General features: G+C 42.5%; 1 protein-coding gene across 1 annotated transcript in view; it reads right to left on the bottom strand.

The window, feature by feature from the left end:
• The window catches only part of SLC25A33 (solute carrier family 25 member 33), a 35,300-nt gene extending 16,618 nt beyond the window's left edge, over positions 1-18,682 (bottom strand). Inside the window, exons 1-2 of the mRNA XM_012791457.3 lie at positions 18,359-18,682; positions 4,471-4,650 (exon numbers count right to left, since the gene is read on the bottom strand). Coding sequence (XP_012646911.1) covers positions 4,471-4,650; positions 18,359-18,414 — 236 coding nt within the window. The 5' untranslated portion in view covers positions 18,415-18,682. The remainder of the gene's footprint in view (positions 1-4,470; positions 4,651-18,358) is intronic.
• Positions 18,683-19,518: the final 836 nt, after the last annotated feature.

Genomic DNA, 19,518 nt, shown 5'->3' with positions numbered 1-19,518 from the left:
CTGCACCTTTGTCCTTGTTTTATCATTCACTAGATAAATATCTTCTCTGTAAACCATGGCCACTGCCCTTAGCTTAGGGAGGGTTAATAGAAGAAATGGAAAGCTAAACAACAATCCAGGTGAGAGTAGAGGGTAAAAAGTCATCATCAGTTAAATCACCCAAAAGATAATGCTTTTTGTGTTGGTATATTGTTACAGACTGCTTTTAGAACTTATTAACAGGAAAAGATACACATTTCCCTGAAAGAGGGAGTGTGCTTTCTTCAGAAGAGAATTATGTAATATGATATTCCCTTTTTTGCCTTGACCAAATAGAAACTTAATTAAAAATCTTATCTTTATTTTCTTTTCCATGCCTTTTTGTTAGCATAAAAATCTTATCTATAAAAAAACACAGAGGGTACATAGCACAATGACAGCAGCTAATATTTATTTACATGGTGCATATGTATGTGTGTTGGGGAGGTTGTTCAGCCCTTTATAGGCAGTATCTTACAGATGTGCCAAAATGCATTCATTCTTTCAATTTATACTGAATGCTTACTATGTGACAGGCAACAAACACTCTAGGTACTTGGGACTATTTCAGTAATTAAAGCAAACCAAGGAATTTGCATGGGGCGGGGTGAGGAGAGAGAGAAAAGAAAAAATACAAGTAAGTAAACTACATTATATGCCGGATGGAGGTAAGTGCTGGGCTGCGGATAAAAATAAAGCAGAAAGGAGAGATGGGGTGTGGCAGGAGGGTTCAGTTTTAAATAGCATGGTCACTGCAAGGCCTTCCTGCAAAGGTAACAGTTGGGAGCAAGCCATGCAGATGACGTCTACTTCAAAGACTCTGCAGGGGAAAATGTCCCTGCCCTATTAAAGGGAACAAGGTGGCATGCATAAAGCTGGAGGAGCAAGGGGGGAATAGGAGATGAAGTCAGAGAAGTAATGGGAGGGATGACAATTGTTAGAGAGCAGTAGGCCACAGGGACAACTGTAGCTGTTACCCAGAGGGAGATGGCAGCCACAGAGAGATCCCAGCACAGGGTTCTCTGGCTGCTCTGTCAAGAACAGACTGAGGATGGACTACAGCAAGGTCTCAGGCCAGAACAGCCAGGAAAGTAATGCACTAATACAGGTGACATACGGCTTCCAGCAGGATTGCAGTAGAGAAGTAGTGAAAAGGGGTCAGGTTCTGTACATATATTTTGAAGGTAGAGGTGATAGGATTTGTGGGGGTTGAGAAAAATAAGACCCACGGATGACTCTGAGGCTTTAGATCTGTATAGCTGGAAGGATGGAGTTGCCTTTCATGGAGACAGGCAAGTCTCTGGGAGCAGCAGGTTCTAGGGAGTTTGGTTTTGCGCATGTTATGCTTTGGATGACCAGGAAACATCAGAACTGTTAAACAGATAGCTAGATGGAGCACATGAGGATCAGAGGAGAAATGCTGCCAGCTCACAGATGGTATTAACAGCCACGAGACTAAGCGCACTCCTGAGGGAGTGGCCGCAGCTAGGCTAGTGGGCCAGAGTCTGCGCTCTGGGACTCTCCAACGGCAGTAGGCTGTAGGGCTGTAGGCACAGCAGCGGGAACAGAAGCAGCAGCTGGGGTCTAAGAGGACATGGTCCTAGAAGTCCCTGAGTCAGTAACTACTGCTATCTCCACGTGAAAGCAGCAGAGACTCGGCTTCTTTTCTAGGGCGTATTCATGGTTGCTTCTTACTTCACTCTTAGTGGTTTCAAATCTTTCTTAGAAATAAAGTAGATGCACATTAAACATGACTTTGGGTATGTCATTTAACCAAATCTGCATGTCCTTCTCTGTAAAATAAGAGGTAATATCGTGTCTGAGTGCTAATCTCCTAAGATTGCTGTGAAAAATCCATAACACAATACTACATAAAAGTAGTCTTTTATACTTAAAAACTATTAAATATCAGCTAAGTTGTGCTAGAGAACCTCAAAAATATATGTATCAAGCCGAGAAAATAAAGTTTAATTAAATAAAAGAGCTCTAGGATGAAAAATGCCACCTTACAAATGCTTTCCTAACAAAATATTATAATAAATTTTACTTAATTCCATTGTTCCAATTCTACATTTTGAAGTGAATATAGTGTAAGTCTTTTAAAAAGTATTCACATGTAAATGGTGTCTCAGTATTTCATAGCTGTGGCTGTATTAACCAGTGGATGCTGTGGGTCCATAGTGAACATAGGTTTGTCATTTATGCGGTGTGGATTTTGTTTCTACATTTTAAAAGATCGGGTAGCCTTTCCCCTTTGGTTAACATTTTATAAATAATTGTGCTAATGGTGGAGGATATAAACATATACACACACACACATATGGGGGGAGTTTACTGGAAATATGAGAAACATAAGATACCAGAGATACTGAACATACAGGTTTGAGTATACCTAATCTGAAAACCCTAAATGCAAAATGCTCCAAAATTGGAAACTTTTTGATGGCCGACATAATGCTCAAAGGAAATGTTCATTGGAGCACTTTGGATTTCTGGAGTAGGGATGCTGAACCCATATGTATAAAGCAAATCTAAAATCTGAAACCCAGAACACTTCTGGTCCCAAGCATTTCAGATAAGTGGTGCTCTACCTGTACATCCTATAAAATTTAAAATACAGAGACGGGGTCCCATTGCCTTATAGGCTTGGCCCTGTTTATACCCACCGTGCTAGGTAACAATTTCCCAATTACAGTAAATCCAAATTCACTAGTCATGAGTTATTTGGCAAGCATGTAAGAGGAAGTTCATTTTGAAATGTTAGTGAAGTGGACAAATTACCTCTCAGTTCCATTATGTCCAAAGCACTGCATGTTCCTTGGACGACGGGAGTCACCTGAGACACTGGTACTGCCTAAGTGTGTGAAAAGGCAAAGCAGCAAGGGGGTGTTTTCACTGCCATGTGCTGTTGAGGACCACGGGCTTGGATCTGTCCTGAGATCAAAGTTCCCCTCCACATCTCTGTGCTTCTGTCTTTCCTATGCCTATCCCTAACCTTCCAGCCTTTTGTGTTTCCACTCCCCTTCTCAGTATTTAGTTTAAAAAACAATTCTCCTAGAGTCTTAGATGTTGACCTCACCATTCTCTAGCTGGGTTTCTGATTCCCTCACCTGGGACCTTGTCCTCAACAGCTGGTCTTGCTGTCCAGTTCTGCTCAGTAAGCTCAGATGCACCCGCATACACATTTGGCATGGCTTCCTGAGTGGCTTATAGGCAGGTTTTACAAACAAAACATACCTAAAAATAAACTCATCCAACCTTATCTAAATTGTGACTAAAAGTGCTAAGCACTGTGGTTTTTAAGATGGAGCATTTCTATTTTATTGCTTCGTTTTCTAACATCTCCCAACTAAATTTCTATACTGATAAATAGCAATGTCTTTCTGAACACTCTTTCTCAAGGATAAGTTTCAAAGATCTGAATATCATGCTCAGTTAAATTCAACTATTATTGAACATCTCTTTTAAAGTACAAGGCCCTAAGCCAAAAATCAGATACCGTCAAGTGCTATTCTGAATTTCTGATTTTGCTTTAAACATAGAGACTGGGCCGGGCGCTGTGGCTCACGCCTGTAATCCTAGCTCTTGGGAGGCCGAGGTGGGCGGATTGCTCAAGGTCAGGAGTTCAAAACCAGCCTGAGCAAGAGCGAGACCCCCGTCTCTACTATAAATAGAAAGAAATTAATTGGTGTAGTCCCAGCTACCCGGGAGGCTGAGGCAGAAGGATCGCTCGAGCCCAGGAGTTTGAGGTTGCTGTGAGCTAGGCTGACGCCACGGCACTCACTCTAGCCTGTGCAACAAAGCGAGACTCTGTCTCAAAAAAAAAAACAAAAAAAAAAAAAAAGAAAAAAACAAAACAAAAAAAAAATAAATAAATAAACATAGAGACTAATAAGCCAAAATCAACTCATGAATATTTAGCTGCTATGGAAGCGAACTAGATGTTTTTCCTGCAGTAAAAATAAAAAAATGGGCAGGTAGCCTAGGTATAAAACAAAAATTTTAAAACCCTTTTTCATTAAATATATTGCAACTTTTCTATAAATTTAAAATTATTTCCAAACAAAAAGTAAAAAATAAAAACACTGTTTCCTTGTTACTTCCTCTTAAAATATTAATATTCACAACCCTTCTCTTGTGCAATTTTTAAAAGTTTACTATCTCTTATCAAGTTAACCCTCAAAAGATTTGAGCAACAGACAATTTGCACAGGGATTTCAGTTTGCTTTGTTAGGTGCACTCGAATTACCCCTGGATGATGATCACATGCACACCAGGACCCCTACTGCCAAGGGAGCAAGGTCAGAGTTCAAAGATACTAGTAAAGAAACCTAATTCTTAAGTTTGGACCAAGACTAAGCAAACAGGACATCCCATCTGATGAGCCTGATGGACATTCTGTTTTGACAGTGGCAGGAGCAGAGGGGACGACTAAATGGGGACTGAACTTACTTTAGAACCTGAAAGAGTCCAGGTGTCACAGATGTTGGTCTCACCATTCCAGCTCCACTAATGGTCCCCAGATGAACCTGAGGATAATAGACTGTCCGGAGAGCGAATCTCGAAGACTGCAACCTCGTCTTAATGACTTCTAGTGGACAAGTGAATATAGCACCAACTGTGCCCCCACACCTGTAAGAAAGGAAATCACAGCAAGATCAGAAAAGCTGTGCTATTCTCTACACAAGCGGAATGTGAAGTTTAATTTTTCTCTCTTTAAAATGAGACCACAAAGGAGGTTAAAAAAATCAGTTGAAATCCCACAGCTAAAAAGGTAACTATCATTATTACCATGTTGGCACATCCTTTGAGGCTTTACATTACTGGCTTTTTAACTTCACCCCTCCCATCCAGATATGATGAGTACCCTGCTATGTCAATATGTCATCATCCGTAATGGTTTCATACCATCTCTCTGTATCAATGAATAATATTTTAACCAATTTCCTACAGTTGGACAGTCATATCATTTGCACTTTCACTACCATGCTCCAATGAATATTACTTTGCACACTCAAATGAACTACTCATTCATGTAAGGCTACTATTTTGAAAATCGATGTTTACTACAACATAGACTTTTATTAAAATCTAATTAATCTGACCTCCATTGAAAATTAAGCTAAAGCTTACTTTCAACAATGAAGTCCTTGGTTTCCTTCACTTACAACTAATCAATTCATCCTCTGTGTTTTCATTAGTCACACTGTCTCTCTGGATCAGGGTTATTACCAAGTCAGTCATTTGAGTACTACCCTTTCAATGTGTTTATACAGAGATTACCTGAATTATTATCTGAATATTTTTCTTCAAGACAATTCACCTATTTATCCTTTGATGGGCTAGTTATATTAACAATGTCATGAACCATCTCCATCCTCACCCATACCTACTGGTGACACAGGCCTCACTGTGTGGCAAACATAGCTCTGCAATCTGAGTTCCTCAAGATAAGGACCTGGGGGCTCACTCATCTTTGCATTCCTGGCATCAGAACTCAACAAGGGGCTGGGCGTGGTGGCTCTCAAGGTCAGGAGTTTGAAACCAGCCTGAGCAAGAGGAGACCCCGTCTCTACTAAAAATAGAAATTAATTGGCCAACTAAAAATATATAGAAAAAATTAGCCAGGCATGATGGTGCATGCCTGTAGTCCCAACTACTCGGGAGGCTGAGGCAGAAGGATTGCTTGAGCCCAGGAGTTTGAGGTTGCTGTGAGCTAGGCTGACGCCACGGCACTCTAACCCGGGCAATAGAAATTAATTGGCCAACTAAAAATATATAGAAAAAATTAGCCAGGCATGATGGCGCATGCCTGTAGTCCCAACTACTCGGGAGGCTGAGGCAGAAGGATTGCTTGAGCCCAGGAGCTTGAGGTTGCTGTGAGCTAGGCTGACGCCACGGCACTCTAACCCGGGCAACAAAGTGAGACTCTGTCTCAAAAAAAAAAAAAAAAAAAAAAAAAGAACTCAAAAGGAAAATGTCCTTTAAGGTATCTAAATATTTGAAAAAAGCACCTCTCACTAGCCTGGAGCTCCTTGACACAAGCTATGAATTCATGAATTCTTGCACTTAGCTGGAGTGTAGCACCTGGTGGGAAACAGGTAGGTCAACAAAAATAATATAGCACCAGATTCTTTTTTTTTTTTTTTGAGACAGAGTCTCACTCTGTTACACAGGCTAGAGTGCTGTGGTGTCACCCTAGCTCGCAGCAACCTCAAACTCCTGGGCTCAAGCAATCCTTCTGCCCGAGTAGCTGGGACTATAGGCACGCACCACCATGCCTGGCTATAGCACCAGCTTCTCTTGACTGGGAAAAGTAACAACAGGAAATAAGGATGGGCCTTGGCGCACATAGAATATTTATGTTAGCTTCCCTACTCTGCTAGATCTAAGTGTTGGAAATCTGAAAGGAAATCCAGCACTGAATACAGACCCTGAAGTAATGAATGAAATAAAATCCCCATGTAAAATTTTAAAATCAGGAGCCTACTGGTTCCATACAGCAAGTAACATCTGGATAACTGGAAGCTGTTTAAATAGTAGCACTACTGCCATTGATTAAATGGTTATTTTATGACAATTCAATTCTTCAACAACCTGTGAGGTAGGAATTATTAATTAGCCCCAATTTACAATGAAGAACCTAAATGTCCGAAAGAGACAGAAATGTACAGAGGAAATTAACTATTTTTGGCTACTTAAACTTGCTTTAAATCATGATGATAACATATCACAGTGTTTTTTTTTAACTGATAGGCCAAAGCCCATCAATCACAAAAGCAATTTAAGGAGTTACAATCAGAATTGGAAGGGAGGAAGGATGTATCCTTACTTTACAGATGGCGAGCCTGGGTCTCAATGAGGTAACATGCTTTCTCAAAGTCTCAAAACAACTAAGTGTCTGAACCAAAATCCAAATTCAGTCTCTCTATTAACATCTCCAAAGCCTATGTTCTTTCCACTATACTAACGAATCTTCTTTTAGAATATTATGTAAAGATAGCTATTGCATATAGCTTTGTGGGTTTTTGTTGGGTTGGTTTTATTTTTAAGTGATGGGGTCTCACTCTATCACCCAGGCTGGAGTGCAATGGCATGATGATAGCTCACAGCAGCCTCCAACTCATGGGATCAAGTGATCCTCCCACCCGGCTTCCCAAAGTGCTGGGATTACAAGTGTGAGCCACTGTACCTGGACTTGCAATATAGCTTTGTTAACTAATTTAGACTATTTACATTCACACTCAAAAATGTAAACTGTTAGCCGGGCTTGGTGGCTCACGCCTGTAATCCTAGCACTCTGGGAGGCTGAGGCGGGTGGATGGCTCGAGGTCAAGAGTTCGAAACCAGCCTGAGCAAGAGTGAGACCCCGTCTCTACTATAAATAGTAAGAAATTAATTGGCCAACTAATATATATAGAAAAAATTAGCCGGGCATGGTGGTGCATGCCTGTAGTTCCATCTACTCGGGAAGTTGAGACAGCAGGACTGCTTGAGCCCAGGAGTTTGAGGTTGCTGTGAGCTAGGCTGATGCCACGGCGCTCACTCTAGCCTGGGAAACAAAGTGAGACTGTCTTAAAAAAAAAAAAAAAATGGAAACTGTTGATTAGACAATTAGGCCTTTAAAACTCTAATGTGTGTGTGTGTTTTTTTTAATAAAGAAAAAACAGGCCAGCCACGGTGGCTCATGACACTGTACTCCAGCCACGGGGAGAGAATGAGGCCCTGTCTCTAAAAAACAAAACAAATTGTGAGTCTAACTTAACATTAGTCTGTATAATTTGCTCTAAGTACTAGAATATATCTAAAGAAAATGAAATATAATGGGGTTTAATGAGGAGTGTTTAGAAATAGAGGTAAATAAAAACCTTTCTAACCTACATCTATTAACAAATTACTCTTATCTATTATAACAATAACCACGTTTAAAAAGTACAACATTTGGGGGGGGCAAGCGCAATATACATAGCCTTAACATATGTACCCCCATAATATGCTGAAATAAAAAAAAGAAAAAAAAGTCCATTTTAAAATACTGGAAAACCTACCTGCTATAGAGTAAGATAAAGGACATCTGAAATCTATTTATGTTCAAATAGCCTAACTCCAAGTCACTGAAAAAAGAGCTTTTTGGTAAATTCTTTCATCAGAAAGTCAATAAGTTCAAATACCATACTGGTCAACTACCACTGCTTTGTCCCAAAGTCGGTTGCACTCATTGCCCTAGCCAACTGTCATCCAAACCTATGCCCTGATCAAAGGATGACCAATAGGAAGGTGTATGTATATTTGTTTGGAAAAGCAAATGTCCTACTGACAGCTGGTGACCCCTTTGAGGGTGGCAGGGCACACTCACTATCACTGTCACTTTTTTATATGTCATACACTGTGACCACAGCAGGAGAGCGTGGTGGTGACAGAAAGGCCTGGCCTTCTAAACCGCTTACCAACTGGGTGAACTAGGGCATGCTAAGGCTCAGGTGCCTTGTCTAAAAGGTAAGGATCATGCCAGCCATACAGTATCACAGCAAATAACCAAAAAATGGGAAAACACTGCAAACCAAACACTGTAGTATTTATTATTATTAGGCAAGTCCCTCTTTACCTACTGGAAAAAAAATCTTAGATGTTAAATGTCCAAAGGATATTTTTAAGTCATTAAGCTGTGTTGGACACATTCACTAAAATACTCTTAGAAAAAAACAAGTTCTAATATTAAACTAAAATTTCCAAAGATTCTTCCTGAAATTTAAAACATTTCATTTTTCAAGTATCTTTCAGCTCAACTTCTTTTTCTTTCTTCATGAACCAACATATACAAGACATTCATCAATCTGAGATGATGCTATAAATATGAAATGCTGACTTATCTAGACTGGCTTCCCAAATTTTCCCAAAATTATTTAATCATGTCAGATCCAAAGTATTTGCATTTAAGATGATAAGTTGTATTCTTTGTAGAAAAAAAGTTCCTGTCAATTCTCAATACAAAGAATACTGTCATCCTGCCTGGTTCCTAACCCTAATCAACACAGTCTGCTGAAGCCCTGTCCACACTGACTCTGGTGTTAACTGAGCCTCTTTAGAGTATCAGTTCAGAAGGGGCACAGATGTTAGTCCCATGTCTGGTCCCCCATCCATCACTACCTTTTTGGCTGTTCTCTGAGTCCCTCTTTCCTTTCAATGACATCACAGGCAGATTCCCTAACTTCCCAATAACTTGTAGTTTTTCAAGTTCAGTCCACTGAAAACATCAAACTCAAATCTGATTCAAAACTTGCCTCCCTAATTGGGCATTGTGGCTCATGCCTATGGCTCCAGCACTTTGGGAGGTCAAGGTGGGAGGATCACTTGAGCCCAGGAGTCTGAGACCAGCCTGGGCAACATAGTGAGACCTCACCTCTAGAAAAAGAATAAAAACAATTTCCCTCCATCACTGCCAGCTGGACAGTGGCTTAAAGGGACTTGCTGTGCTTTTTTACTTTTCTTCTCTCTTTTTTAGGATTCTCTGGGCTGGCAGATATGGAGGGGAAAGCTGGCCTTATATAATCAGTCCCTGTCTTGTGAGTCTATGTGGCTGTGTGTTGTATCGGAGGCCTCAGCAAATGTTATGATTTCGGTGTAGACAGTGTTCAACCTACCAGAAGCCCCAATAAGGAGAGCTCCCACATTGGTCCTACCAACAGTCCATCCCCAATTACCTTTCTGCCTTACTGGCCCGGGGACCTGGCAGGTAGCACTAGTTGCCTTCTCTTCCTCTAGTCCCAGGCTCCTCGACACCAAGCCAATGAGGCCCACTACAGTATCCTTATATGCCCTCCAGGGCCAACAAGATTGGCTCGAGGCACACACCAGTCCCTTCTCATCCTGCAGGCTCGGACTGATGCAGCAGATGCCTGCTTACAGGAAGCATCTGGCTGCAGAGCAAGCTACCAGTCTCCCAACCTCACAAGTTCCCTCAATCTACAGCCCAGACCCATTAGGGCCTGGGGACAGAGTGGGAGACAGTGACAGAAGAACCCTCTCTCAGTACTCTACATGAGATGCGCACAACGATCTACTGGCACACAGAAGAAAAATATTACAGAAAGAAAATTTCATTTTATTTATAATCTCTACCATTTAATTTCTATTTGTATGTTTTATAATATGCATAAAATTAATGTGTAATATAATTATACATGGGGATATGCACAAACACTTTAATCGTAGGGCTTTGTGATTAAAGTTTGAAGACCACTATTCTACACCAGTGGTTATCAACTGGGGCAATTTTGTCCCCACCCCGTGACATACAGCAATGTCTGAGGACATGGAAGGAAGGGGAGTTTACTAGCATCTAGTAGGTAGAGGCCAGAGATGCTGCTAAACATCCTACAGTACACAGGACAGCCCCTTCTCACAAAACAAATAATTTATCCAACCTAGGTTGAGAAACCCTGTTCTAAGCCAATCAAATGGACAATATATCTGAAGGCAGTATAACCAATGTGGTGGGCATTGCTGGTTGCCTCCCCAGCATCCATTCCTCTCTTCCTCTTAACAAGATGCCAAATTTCTTGAAGCATATGGTTTGGATAGGATTGAACCCATTTCCAGTTTTAGTCCTGACTCACTTTTTACTTTGCCATGTTATCTGTTTAGAGATGGGCACACGATTCAGCCCAAGATACTCAGCTTAATTCCCATGGGGGCAGTGACTGGTTTGGAGCAATCAGTATGTGTTCAAGTTGGTCCAATCAGAGTCAAACTCAAGACTTGTTCAATGGTGGGAGAAACACAAGGAGCTGCTGGAAGCTATTTTGTGACCACGCAGGGACCAACCTTAAAATCAAGCAGAGTTACTGGACAGCAGAGCACAGATGGGTCCCATAGTGGCACTGTTATGCTGTATGGATAAGCCCTATTCTGAAGCTTGTTCTCCCTCTAGAATTCAGGTATATGGACCAATAATTAAGCCAGTTTGAAGTGAATTTTCTATTACTTAAACCCAAAAGCTTCCTAAATGAACCTAATCAAAAAACTTCGTACCTAAAGTTTTCAAGAAAGCTAAAGAGTTTTACTATTATAAATAACCTTTCAAAGAGCAGTTGGGACTCATGTTCGTGGCAGGCTATGTTTTTAACAGGTATGAGGAAACTTCCTGGATATTAATTTAATTTTGTCCCTACTGCTCTAGTCACTGATGCCAAAGTCCAGAGAAAATTCTCTGTAGGATATTCCATTCAGAGCAAACGTCTGAAGGATTTGAGTAGCAAAAAGGCTACGAATAGTGGTTAAATTGCCTAAGAGCAGTCACAAGAGATAGACTTCAAATCTATTTGCCTAACTTTCTAAAAAAAAATCTATTAACTGGATTTTTTTCTGCATCTTTTTTACTATGCATTCCTTTTTCTATAAAAATATGCTCCCTCCCCATTTCTCTACCTTCTCTCATTTTTCATTTCCAGAATTGATGTCTGGTGTTTATTATATAAAGACATATTTAACCTTTTGTCATTTTACCCACAGCCCTTGATTGCGGATTAGGTTCCTCTCCTCCAGCTGATGACAGCAGAACAAAGGTAAAATACTGCTACTACAACACACACACTGGGTTTTTCTACTATATGTGATCAGAGCTACAAAAAATGTTAAATTACACACACAGATTTTTATCTTTTAACTCAGTTTCAAATCACAATGGCAATTTTTAAAACTAGATGTTTTCAACAAGAACCTGTTTCCTATGCACACTCCCATTAGGCACTAAAGCCAAGGCCAGTGTGCTCTTTATTACAGTAATTATTCCCAAGCAATGGTAAACTGGTTTCCATACTCACAGCTATACATATGGACAGAAAGGGTTTTACCAATATATGATACTGCCAGATACCCGGTAATCCTCTTCATCTTTGGAGTTTCGGGTTATTTCTCCTTTTTATCTGCTACCTCTACAGTCACTGTTTAAGAAACATCAGTTGCTTTTCTGTATACACTATAATCTTCTGTAAGGTTTTATCTGAATACCTGGCACACACAGAGGAGCTAGGGATTGTGGAAGTTTTGTGAGGGTCAGGCGGTTCAGTGGAGAGTGGTGTTGTTTTAGGATAAGTTCCGTACAGGAGGCCATGAAGGCCACATCTCACTGCTCGAGGTCAGAGAGCCACCAGCACCCCCAGTCTGGGGACTCTTACACACTGTGCCATTTGACGTCACTGCTATTGTTCTCAGCCCTCCTTCCACCCCGCCCAGGGAACTGCCTCCATGGCATCCACTTCATCCAACCTCCAGGTATCCCTACGCATCTCCCACTGGTCCACCTGGAGAGCTGAGGTAGGGAAGGTATGAGAAGTGGGGTGCAGAGCAGGAAGGAGGGAGGAAGCTGCCGCACCAAGCCGCAGGTGGGAGAGTGGGTGCTTTCCTATGGAAAGGTTGTTTCCGGCTCGCTCTGGGGGTCTCTCAAGCCTCTGGTTTTGTGAGACTCTTGACTTGTTAGGGCTTCCCCTCCTCAACCAGCAGAGTTGGAGCAAAACTTGGCAGATCTCTGCACTCAGTGTAAGAGAGAAAGGAAAGAATATAATTTTTGCAAAGCACTGCTTCAGACCAGTTGAAAATAGGGTGGTCATGGTTTGTCTTAGTTTCTCAAGCTGATATAGCACAGCCCTTCCTACCGAGCTGTCAAGCAAGTAGAAATATAACCTCTACAATCTGAGGTTAGATCTAGCCCACATACTGTCTCCGTGAATTCACTGAACATACGTGTTTATGTGCACTCTCCTGTGGCTCCCAAATCCTACTATATAAGATTGTGGAGTGTTCTTAAACTCCTTTGTGGTTCCCCACCACCACCACCACCACAGTGAGCACAGTGTTTTGTACATAAATCACAGAATCCTAAGATTTTAGACTTAATCGCTAGTCCTCTGCAGAATGGAATTCATTGAGAGAAGAAATTTATGTGACAGTGTCTCCCATCCCCAGAATGGATCTAGGACATCGGTGGAGTTTAGAATGTAATGAGACTTACCCCCAATCAATCTATTTGATACAAAAGAGTACCCTGAAATACCTGTACTGAATCCTTGTCTTGGTTTTCTGATAGTTTGTTGAACAGGCATTTATTGAGGGTCTGGTATAGGCACCGAAGATAATGGAAGAACTCCTTAAGGCAAGATAACTGATCCTAAAGAAAGACCACTCAAAGCAGACCCATTTATTTATTTATTATTTTGAGACAGAGTCTTGCTTTGTTGCTCAGGCTAGAGTGAGTGCCATGGCATCAGCCTCACTCACAGCAACCTCAAACTCCTGGGCTCAAGAAATCCTACTGCCTCAGCCTCTCGAGTAGCTGGGACTACAGGAATGCGCCAGCATGCCCGGCTAATTTTTTCTATATATATTAGTTGGCCAATTAATTTCTTTCTATTTATAGTAGAGATGGGGTCTGGCTCTTGCTCAGGCTGGTTTCGAACTCCTGACCTCGAGCAATCCGCCTGCCTCGTCCTCCCAGAGTGCTAGGATTACAGGCGTGCCCAGCCAAGCAGACCCATTTAAACAGACACCAAAGTTTCACAAAAAAGAGAGAGAGAGGCTTACTTGGGACTTTTATCTTGATAACTGACCCAAAAGATCATGAAGATAAATGCTTTAAATCTTTCACAAACTATTATAATTACAATGACTTATTTCATAGAAGAACAAGTCATGTGTTAGAAAAAATAAATACCTGGCACAGGCTTATGATATTTTGGTTATGCAAATTCTGTACTGACTTGATTAAAGCAAAATAGTTTTTGATGTAGCTAATTCTTTAGATGCTATTTCCTATTTTCTATCTCATTTGGAAAGAAAAATTTAAATAGCACTCCAAATGAATAAAAAACTCTAGTACTTTCTGAACCTGAAGAGAATCGTATCTTTCACATATAGACAAAACCAAAACAACATTACTTTATGCCAATACAGTTTCAATAAATGTTAATATGGAACCAAGTTCATAATTCACAAGCAATCTGTACTTAGGATGTACCAGTAAAGAAAACAAACATGGTTCCTAATCTCAAGAAGCTTAAATTCTAGTGGAAATTTTCACCCAAGTACCAATTTTTAGAAATGTGTGTCACATATAGGATGACATCAAAGTCAATTTATATTCATAGCAATATATTTATATAAAGCCTTATACAAAAAATTGTGTACATACTATATCTTATCAAAATGTCTTTAAGCATTTCAAATAAGTCTTGCACCTTCTCTACACTGTTCCCCTAGAAAACAGATCAACTTGCACCATCTCTGTATTCCCTAATACTTCAAAAGCAACCATTAAATGTATTGGAACAAGTACCCCAGTACCTGGCAACAGCTGCCCATAAAACGTGGGAAAATACTGAACTTTGAAAATATCTGTCGATTCAATAGTTTAATGCCTTAAAGACACACACACCACATTCCCATTAAAATACATTTTAAAGGCTAAGTATATTTGATGACAAAACAAAACAAAACGCCATAAAAATAAGACACAGAGCATCTAATCCAGGCCATCAACTTCTAAATCCAAGGACAGCTTAGTCCAGCTATTTCAGGTGCTGAGTAGATTTCCTAAATCACCACCCTGCGATGTTAAGCACTTGCCCGACAGGTGAAGGCCATCACTAACACTGACCAGACAGCCAGAACCCCCAAGTTATTTGACAGATAAAGTTTACAGGATTTTCCTCCACGGCACATCTGGCCTACACATCGAAGGGCCACTTCAGATCGTTTCAGTGTTTTTACTGACAAAATGGTTTAAACAGTAGAAAATGAATGACAAGTTTTATTTGTTCTGTAGTAACAATAAAATGTGTTTGAGTACTTTTTTGCTTTGACAGTATCACCCAGATTTTGGGGTGGGAAGGAAGAAAGCAGAAATACCAAAGGTACTAAAAATCAACATCAAACAAATGAGGTTCCCTCATGCAGAAATAACCCACCCTAACAGAAAGTTTATGAATGTGCAGAGTGGGTACCAAAAGCCTTAAAAAATGTTTTGACTCAGCAATTGTACTTGTACTGGTTTATCCAAAGGAAATAGACAAAGTACACAGAAGGATGTCCACTTATGCATAATGGCAAAAAACGAGCAATGATAGGAGTTAGAAATTATATAGTCAGAATAAATTAGGTGGCCCTGTTGTAAATGACTCTGATATCCACTGAACTTGTCACTGGGCTCAGAAACCGAATTGGGGTGGGCAGAGACTGGCAAAAAAAAGAAAGAAAGAAACTGAGTTTGCCTTCTTCACTGCTAACTCCCCACAACCTAGGCTTTGCATGGTAGACAATTAGGATCAGCTAATGATATATTCAGAGAATACAATACCACACTGCCACTAAAGCTCAATATATTACTAAGAAGAAAGTAATATAAAGAACATGAGCATGGTCAGGCATGGTGGCATTCATGCCTGTAATTCTAGCACTCTGGGAGGTTAAGGCGGAGCATCACTTGAGCTCAAGAGCTCAAAAAGCAAGACCCCACATTATCCAGCAGCCTGAGCCAGAGCGAGACCCCGTCTCTAAAAGAAAAGAAAAAAAAGATTATCCAGGAGTGCTGGTTCGCACCTGTAGTCCCAGGCACTCGGAGGGAGGAGGATCACTAGAGCCCAGGAGTTTGAAGTTGCAGCGAGCTATGACGACGCCACTGCACTCACTCTACCAGGGGCAAAAGAGTTAGACAGTCACCCGAAAAAAAAAAAAAAAAACCCAAAACAAACAACAACAAAAAACACAACATGAGCCTATTTTTTAAATGAATATGAAATCACACATTTCTTATTTGCATGCATAGAACCTCTCCTAAGGTGTTTATTTCTAGGTGTTGGTTTGTGGGTGGTTTTTCCTCCCATTCTCTTCTCAAAGGACAACACACTGTATTAAAAATATGACTATTACAGGTTAATGTAGGCGTATTTTCCCTTTCACAAAGAATCCAAAAACTATCTTTAAAAAAAAAAATCAAAGAAATTAAAAGACTGGGTTGTTTTGGTGTAGTTTTTATTTACTAGGATCTAAAACTCATTTTCAACTATTCACATGGCTATCATACCTGACAAAAATACTTGTTCAATATCATTAGTGATAGCATTGAACTTGTTTGATATTATAGTTTCCAATAAACAAGAAAAATATGACAGATTTTTAAAGGAGGGGGAGCTGTGACTTCTTAAGCAACACTATTCCACTAAACTAGGTGGGACTACTGGGTTGACTAATTTTAATTATTAATATATAATATATCCATTCTATACTCAGCTCCTTTCATGTTCTACCCTAAAGAAAACTGAAATAGGCCGGGCGCTGTGGCTCACGCCTGTAATCCTAGCTCTTGGGAGGCCGAGGTGGGCGGATTGCTCAAGGTCAGGAGTTCAAAACCAGCCTGAGCAAGAGTGAGACCCCGTCTCTACTATAAATAGAAAGAAATTAATTGGCCAACTGATATATATATAAAAAATTAGCCGGGCATGGTGGCGCATGCCTGTAGTCCCAGCTACCCGGGAGGCTGAGGCAGAAGGATCACTTGAGCCCAGGAGTTTGAGGTTGCTGTGAGCTAGGCTGACGCCACGGCACTCACTCTAGCCTGGGCAACAAAGTGAGACTCTGTCTCAAAAAAAAAAAAAAAAGAAAACTGAAATAAAATATTTTGGGTTAGTGAGAATGGATCAAAATCCAATTAGTTACTCTGAAATACCCTTTGAAACTCCTGTTTTCTTTCTTTAACCCCTAACTACTGCTACTGAAGGAACTGAAACTTGTTAAATACAATGGCTTCAGGCACTACCCTAATAAACTCCCCACATCTTAATCAATCTAGGCGCACTGTGCTGGCCACTGCAGCTTTCCTCCCTCACCAGGTAAAAGGCTGGTGCTCTAGCAGGAGAGCAGCAGCCAGAGGGCACTATGAAGGGTGCACAAGGAGACTGTCCAAGACAGGGCCATCAATTCCACAGTCAGCACCAGCAGAGGCTGCTCCAGCATGTAACTCTCCCAGTTTGGAATACAGAGACTTTACTAAAAAAACAGTAAGTCAAAATCACTGAAAACAAATTCTTTTGTAAAATATTCTCCTTCTTGGCTTTAAAAATGTGTAGAATTTTAAAAATATGGCCAACTCATTTAAAACTCCCCTAAGTGACAAATGTATATAAAGAGTGTCTTAATTTAAGAATGTTTCCCCTTTGTGTTACTCTGAAAGGAAGTATCAACAGGGACATGGAGGAAGGGCTGACAGGGAAGAAATGAATGAGACATTCTTCCTATCTATGAAGAACCACCATAGTTTTTCGGCTGGAGAAAGTAAGCCAGTGGCCACCTACAGTAAAACCACAGAGTTCAGGAACACTTTCATCATAGTTATTGTGGAAGGTAAGTTTCTCAACCATTGTTTGTCCCGAGGAAGCTACACCTAGGCAGCAGTCCAGACTGCAACTAGAATACTCAAATCAAGATGATAATCCACAGTAAATTCTATTTTTTGCAAAATGTCCTTAAAAATTGCTGTGGCAGACCCATGAGGTCCTCCAATAAGACGCCAAACGTGCAAAGACTCCAGAAGGACCCAAAGCCACCGGCTACGATAAAATAAAAAAAAAAATTACGAATACTCAATAACATTTTAACTTGTTTCCTGGAAGGGGAGGGGAGAACAGCTCTATTCCTAATTCCACCACTGAAGAAAATTTAAGCTGCCTGACGAGCGAACTATATAAATGCAGCTTTCAAAAGAAGGCATATCTCACAAATTATGTGGTCTCTGACGCTTGGAAGCAACCACCAGCCGGTGAAAAGCATTTCCACACACCCTTCCGAGGTCCCTCTTTCAACAGCCCCACGTGTTGCTGGCTAGCATCACCAGCACTTTCCAGGCCCTTGCTGACGTCCAGCACCTGCGGCCCTTTCAACTGTCTGAATTACCTCCCGGGCCGCCCTGAGGAACCCCCGGGCCGCGGAGGAAGCGCACGGCCCCAGCCACAGAAGCCAGGCAGGACCGCCCCCGAGTGACACTTACATCAGCCACTAACTGTTCAAAGGGAGAGAAAGCCGGGGACGCCGAGAGGAGGAGGATGGGCGGCGGGGGCGCGACCAGCGCGGGGGAAAATCACCCTCGGGGGATGCGGTCAGGGTTGGGGGGAAAAACAAAGGCACGACCTGTCCCCCGGCCCCGGACGCCGGGACTTCCTCCTCCCGGGCGCCGACGCCTCAGCCCGGGGGGGAGGGAGGCCGGTAACCGGCGCTGCGCCCGGAGAGGAGGCCGGGGCGGAGGCCGAGGGAGTCGCGGGCGGCGGGGCGCGCGGGCTCGGCCCAGGGGGCTCACCCGCCGGCGAAGAGGTGAAGCAGCGTGTTCTCCTTCTGCTGAGTGCCCGTCGCCATGGCTGCGCCGGCTCCGCGGCCCGTCGCCGCCCGGTGCCCCGGGCGCCTGGCGGCTCGAGGGATGCGTGAGGTCGCCGGGTCTGCTCGGCCTGCTGTCCTCAGGCGGCCGCCAGCGTTGTCTCCATGCGCGCGCGGGCCCCAACGCCCGGCTCGGTTCGCCCGCTCGGCGCCCTCCGCGGCGTGGCCGCCGGCGCCTTACCCGCCTCTGCGGCGCGAGCCCGGCGGCGAGCTGGAGCCAGGAGCGCGGCCGTCACGTGGCGGAGGGCCGGGCCGTGACGTCACCTGGCGCGCGCGGCCAGGGGCGGGGCGCGCCGGAGGTGTGGGCCCGGTCTCCTCATGCCCATTGGCCGGGGGGCGGGTGTGGGCGGGGCGACTGCACAGCCCAGGGCTAGGCCCGCCCTGAGCGCATGGCTGGTGCGGGTGCCGGTCTAGGCCAGAGGCAGAGTGTGGGTGCAGTGAAAACTGGCTGTGGCTGCCTGGTCCTCGCTCAGGGGCAGAAGTCAGGCCTAGCAAAGCCTAGCTGAGGCCCTCCGCCTTACCCTTTTATTTTTAAACTTTACTTTGTGATATTTATGTGTGCAAAAAGGTATACAAATTACAGGTTACATCTCACACCTCTGTATTCACCACCCAGCTTAGGCTGATCTAAACAGCCTAAACCCCAAGTGTACCCACAGGTCATTATGTATATTTTTTATCTTCCTGTGAATAGTATTATATGCTGCATGTATTTCGTGATATGCTTCTTGGCCTATCTTTTCTGATGCTGTCCAATCCAGACTGAGATATCCAAACTGCGTCTCTATGTGTATATCCCTGGGTCACTGCCAAACTCAACCTGGCATCTGCTAACCTCCAGGTCGCCCCCAAATGATGGCAAAGCCTTCCCTGGCCACCCTTGCAGCACAGTCTATCACATGACTCTATCGAATTAGGCTTCTGCAGTTACTTTGTTGATTTAAGTTGTCCTTCCCACCCTGCAATGCAAGCTTCAGGAGAGCAGGCAGGAACCTTGCTTCTTTTGTTCACCATTGTTCTCGACAAGGTACCTGCTATCTATTAATGCCCAAGGAACTAAAGAATAAATGTCCTGAACTGGACTTA

The sequence above is a fragment of the Microcebus murinus genome, chromosome 2 (assembly GCF_040939455.1).
Source record: "Microcebus murinus isolate Inina chromosome 2, M.murinus_Inina_mat1.0, whole genome shotgun sequence".
NCBI classification, from domain to species: Eukaryota; Metazoa; Chordata; class Mammalia; order Primates; family Cheirogaleidae; genus Microcebus; species Microcebus murinus.
The sequence above is the reverse complement of the archived record's forward strand: the minus strand, read 5'-3'. Positions and strand labels throughout refer to the sequence as shown.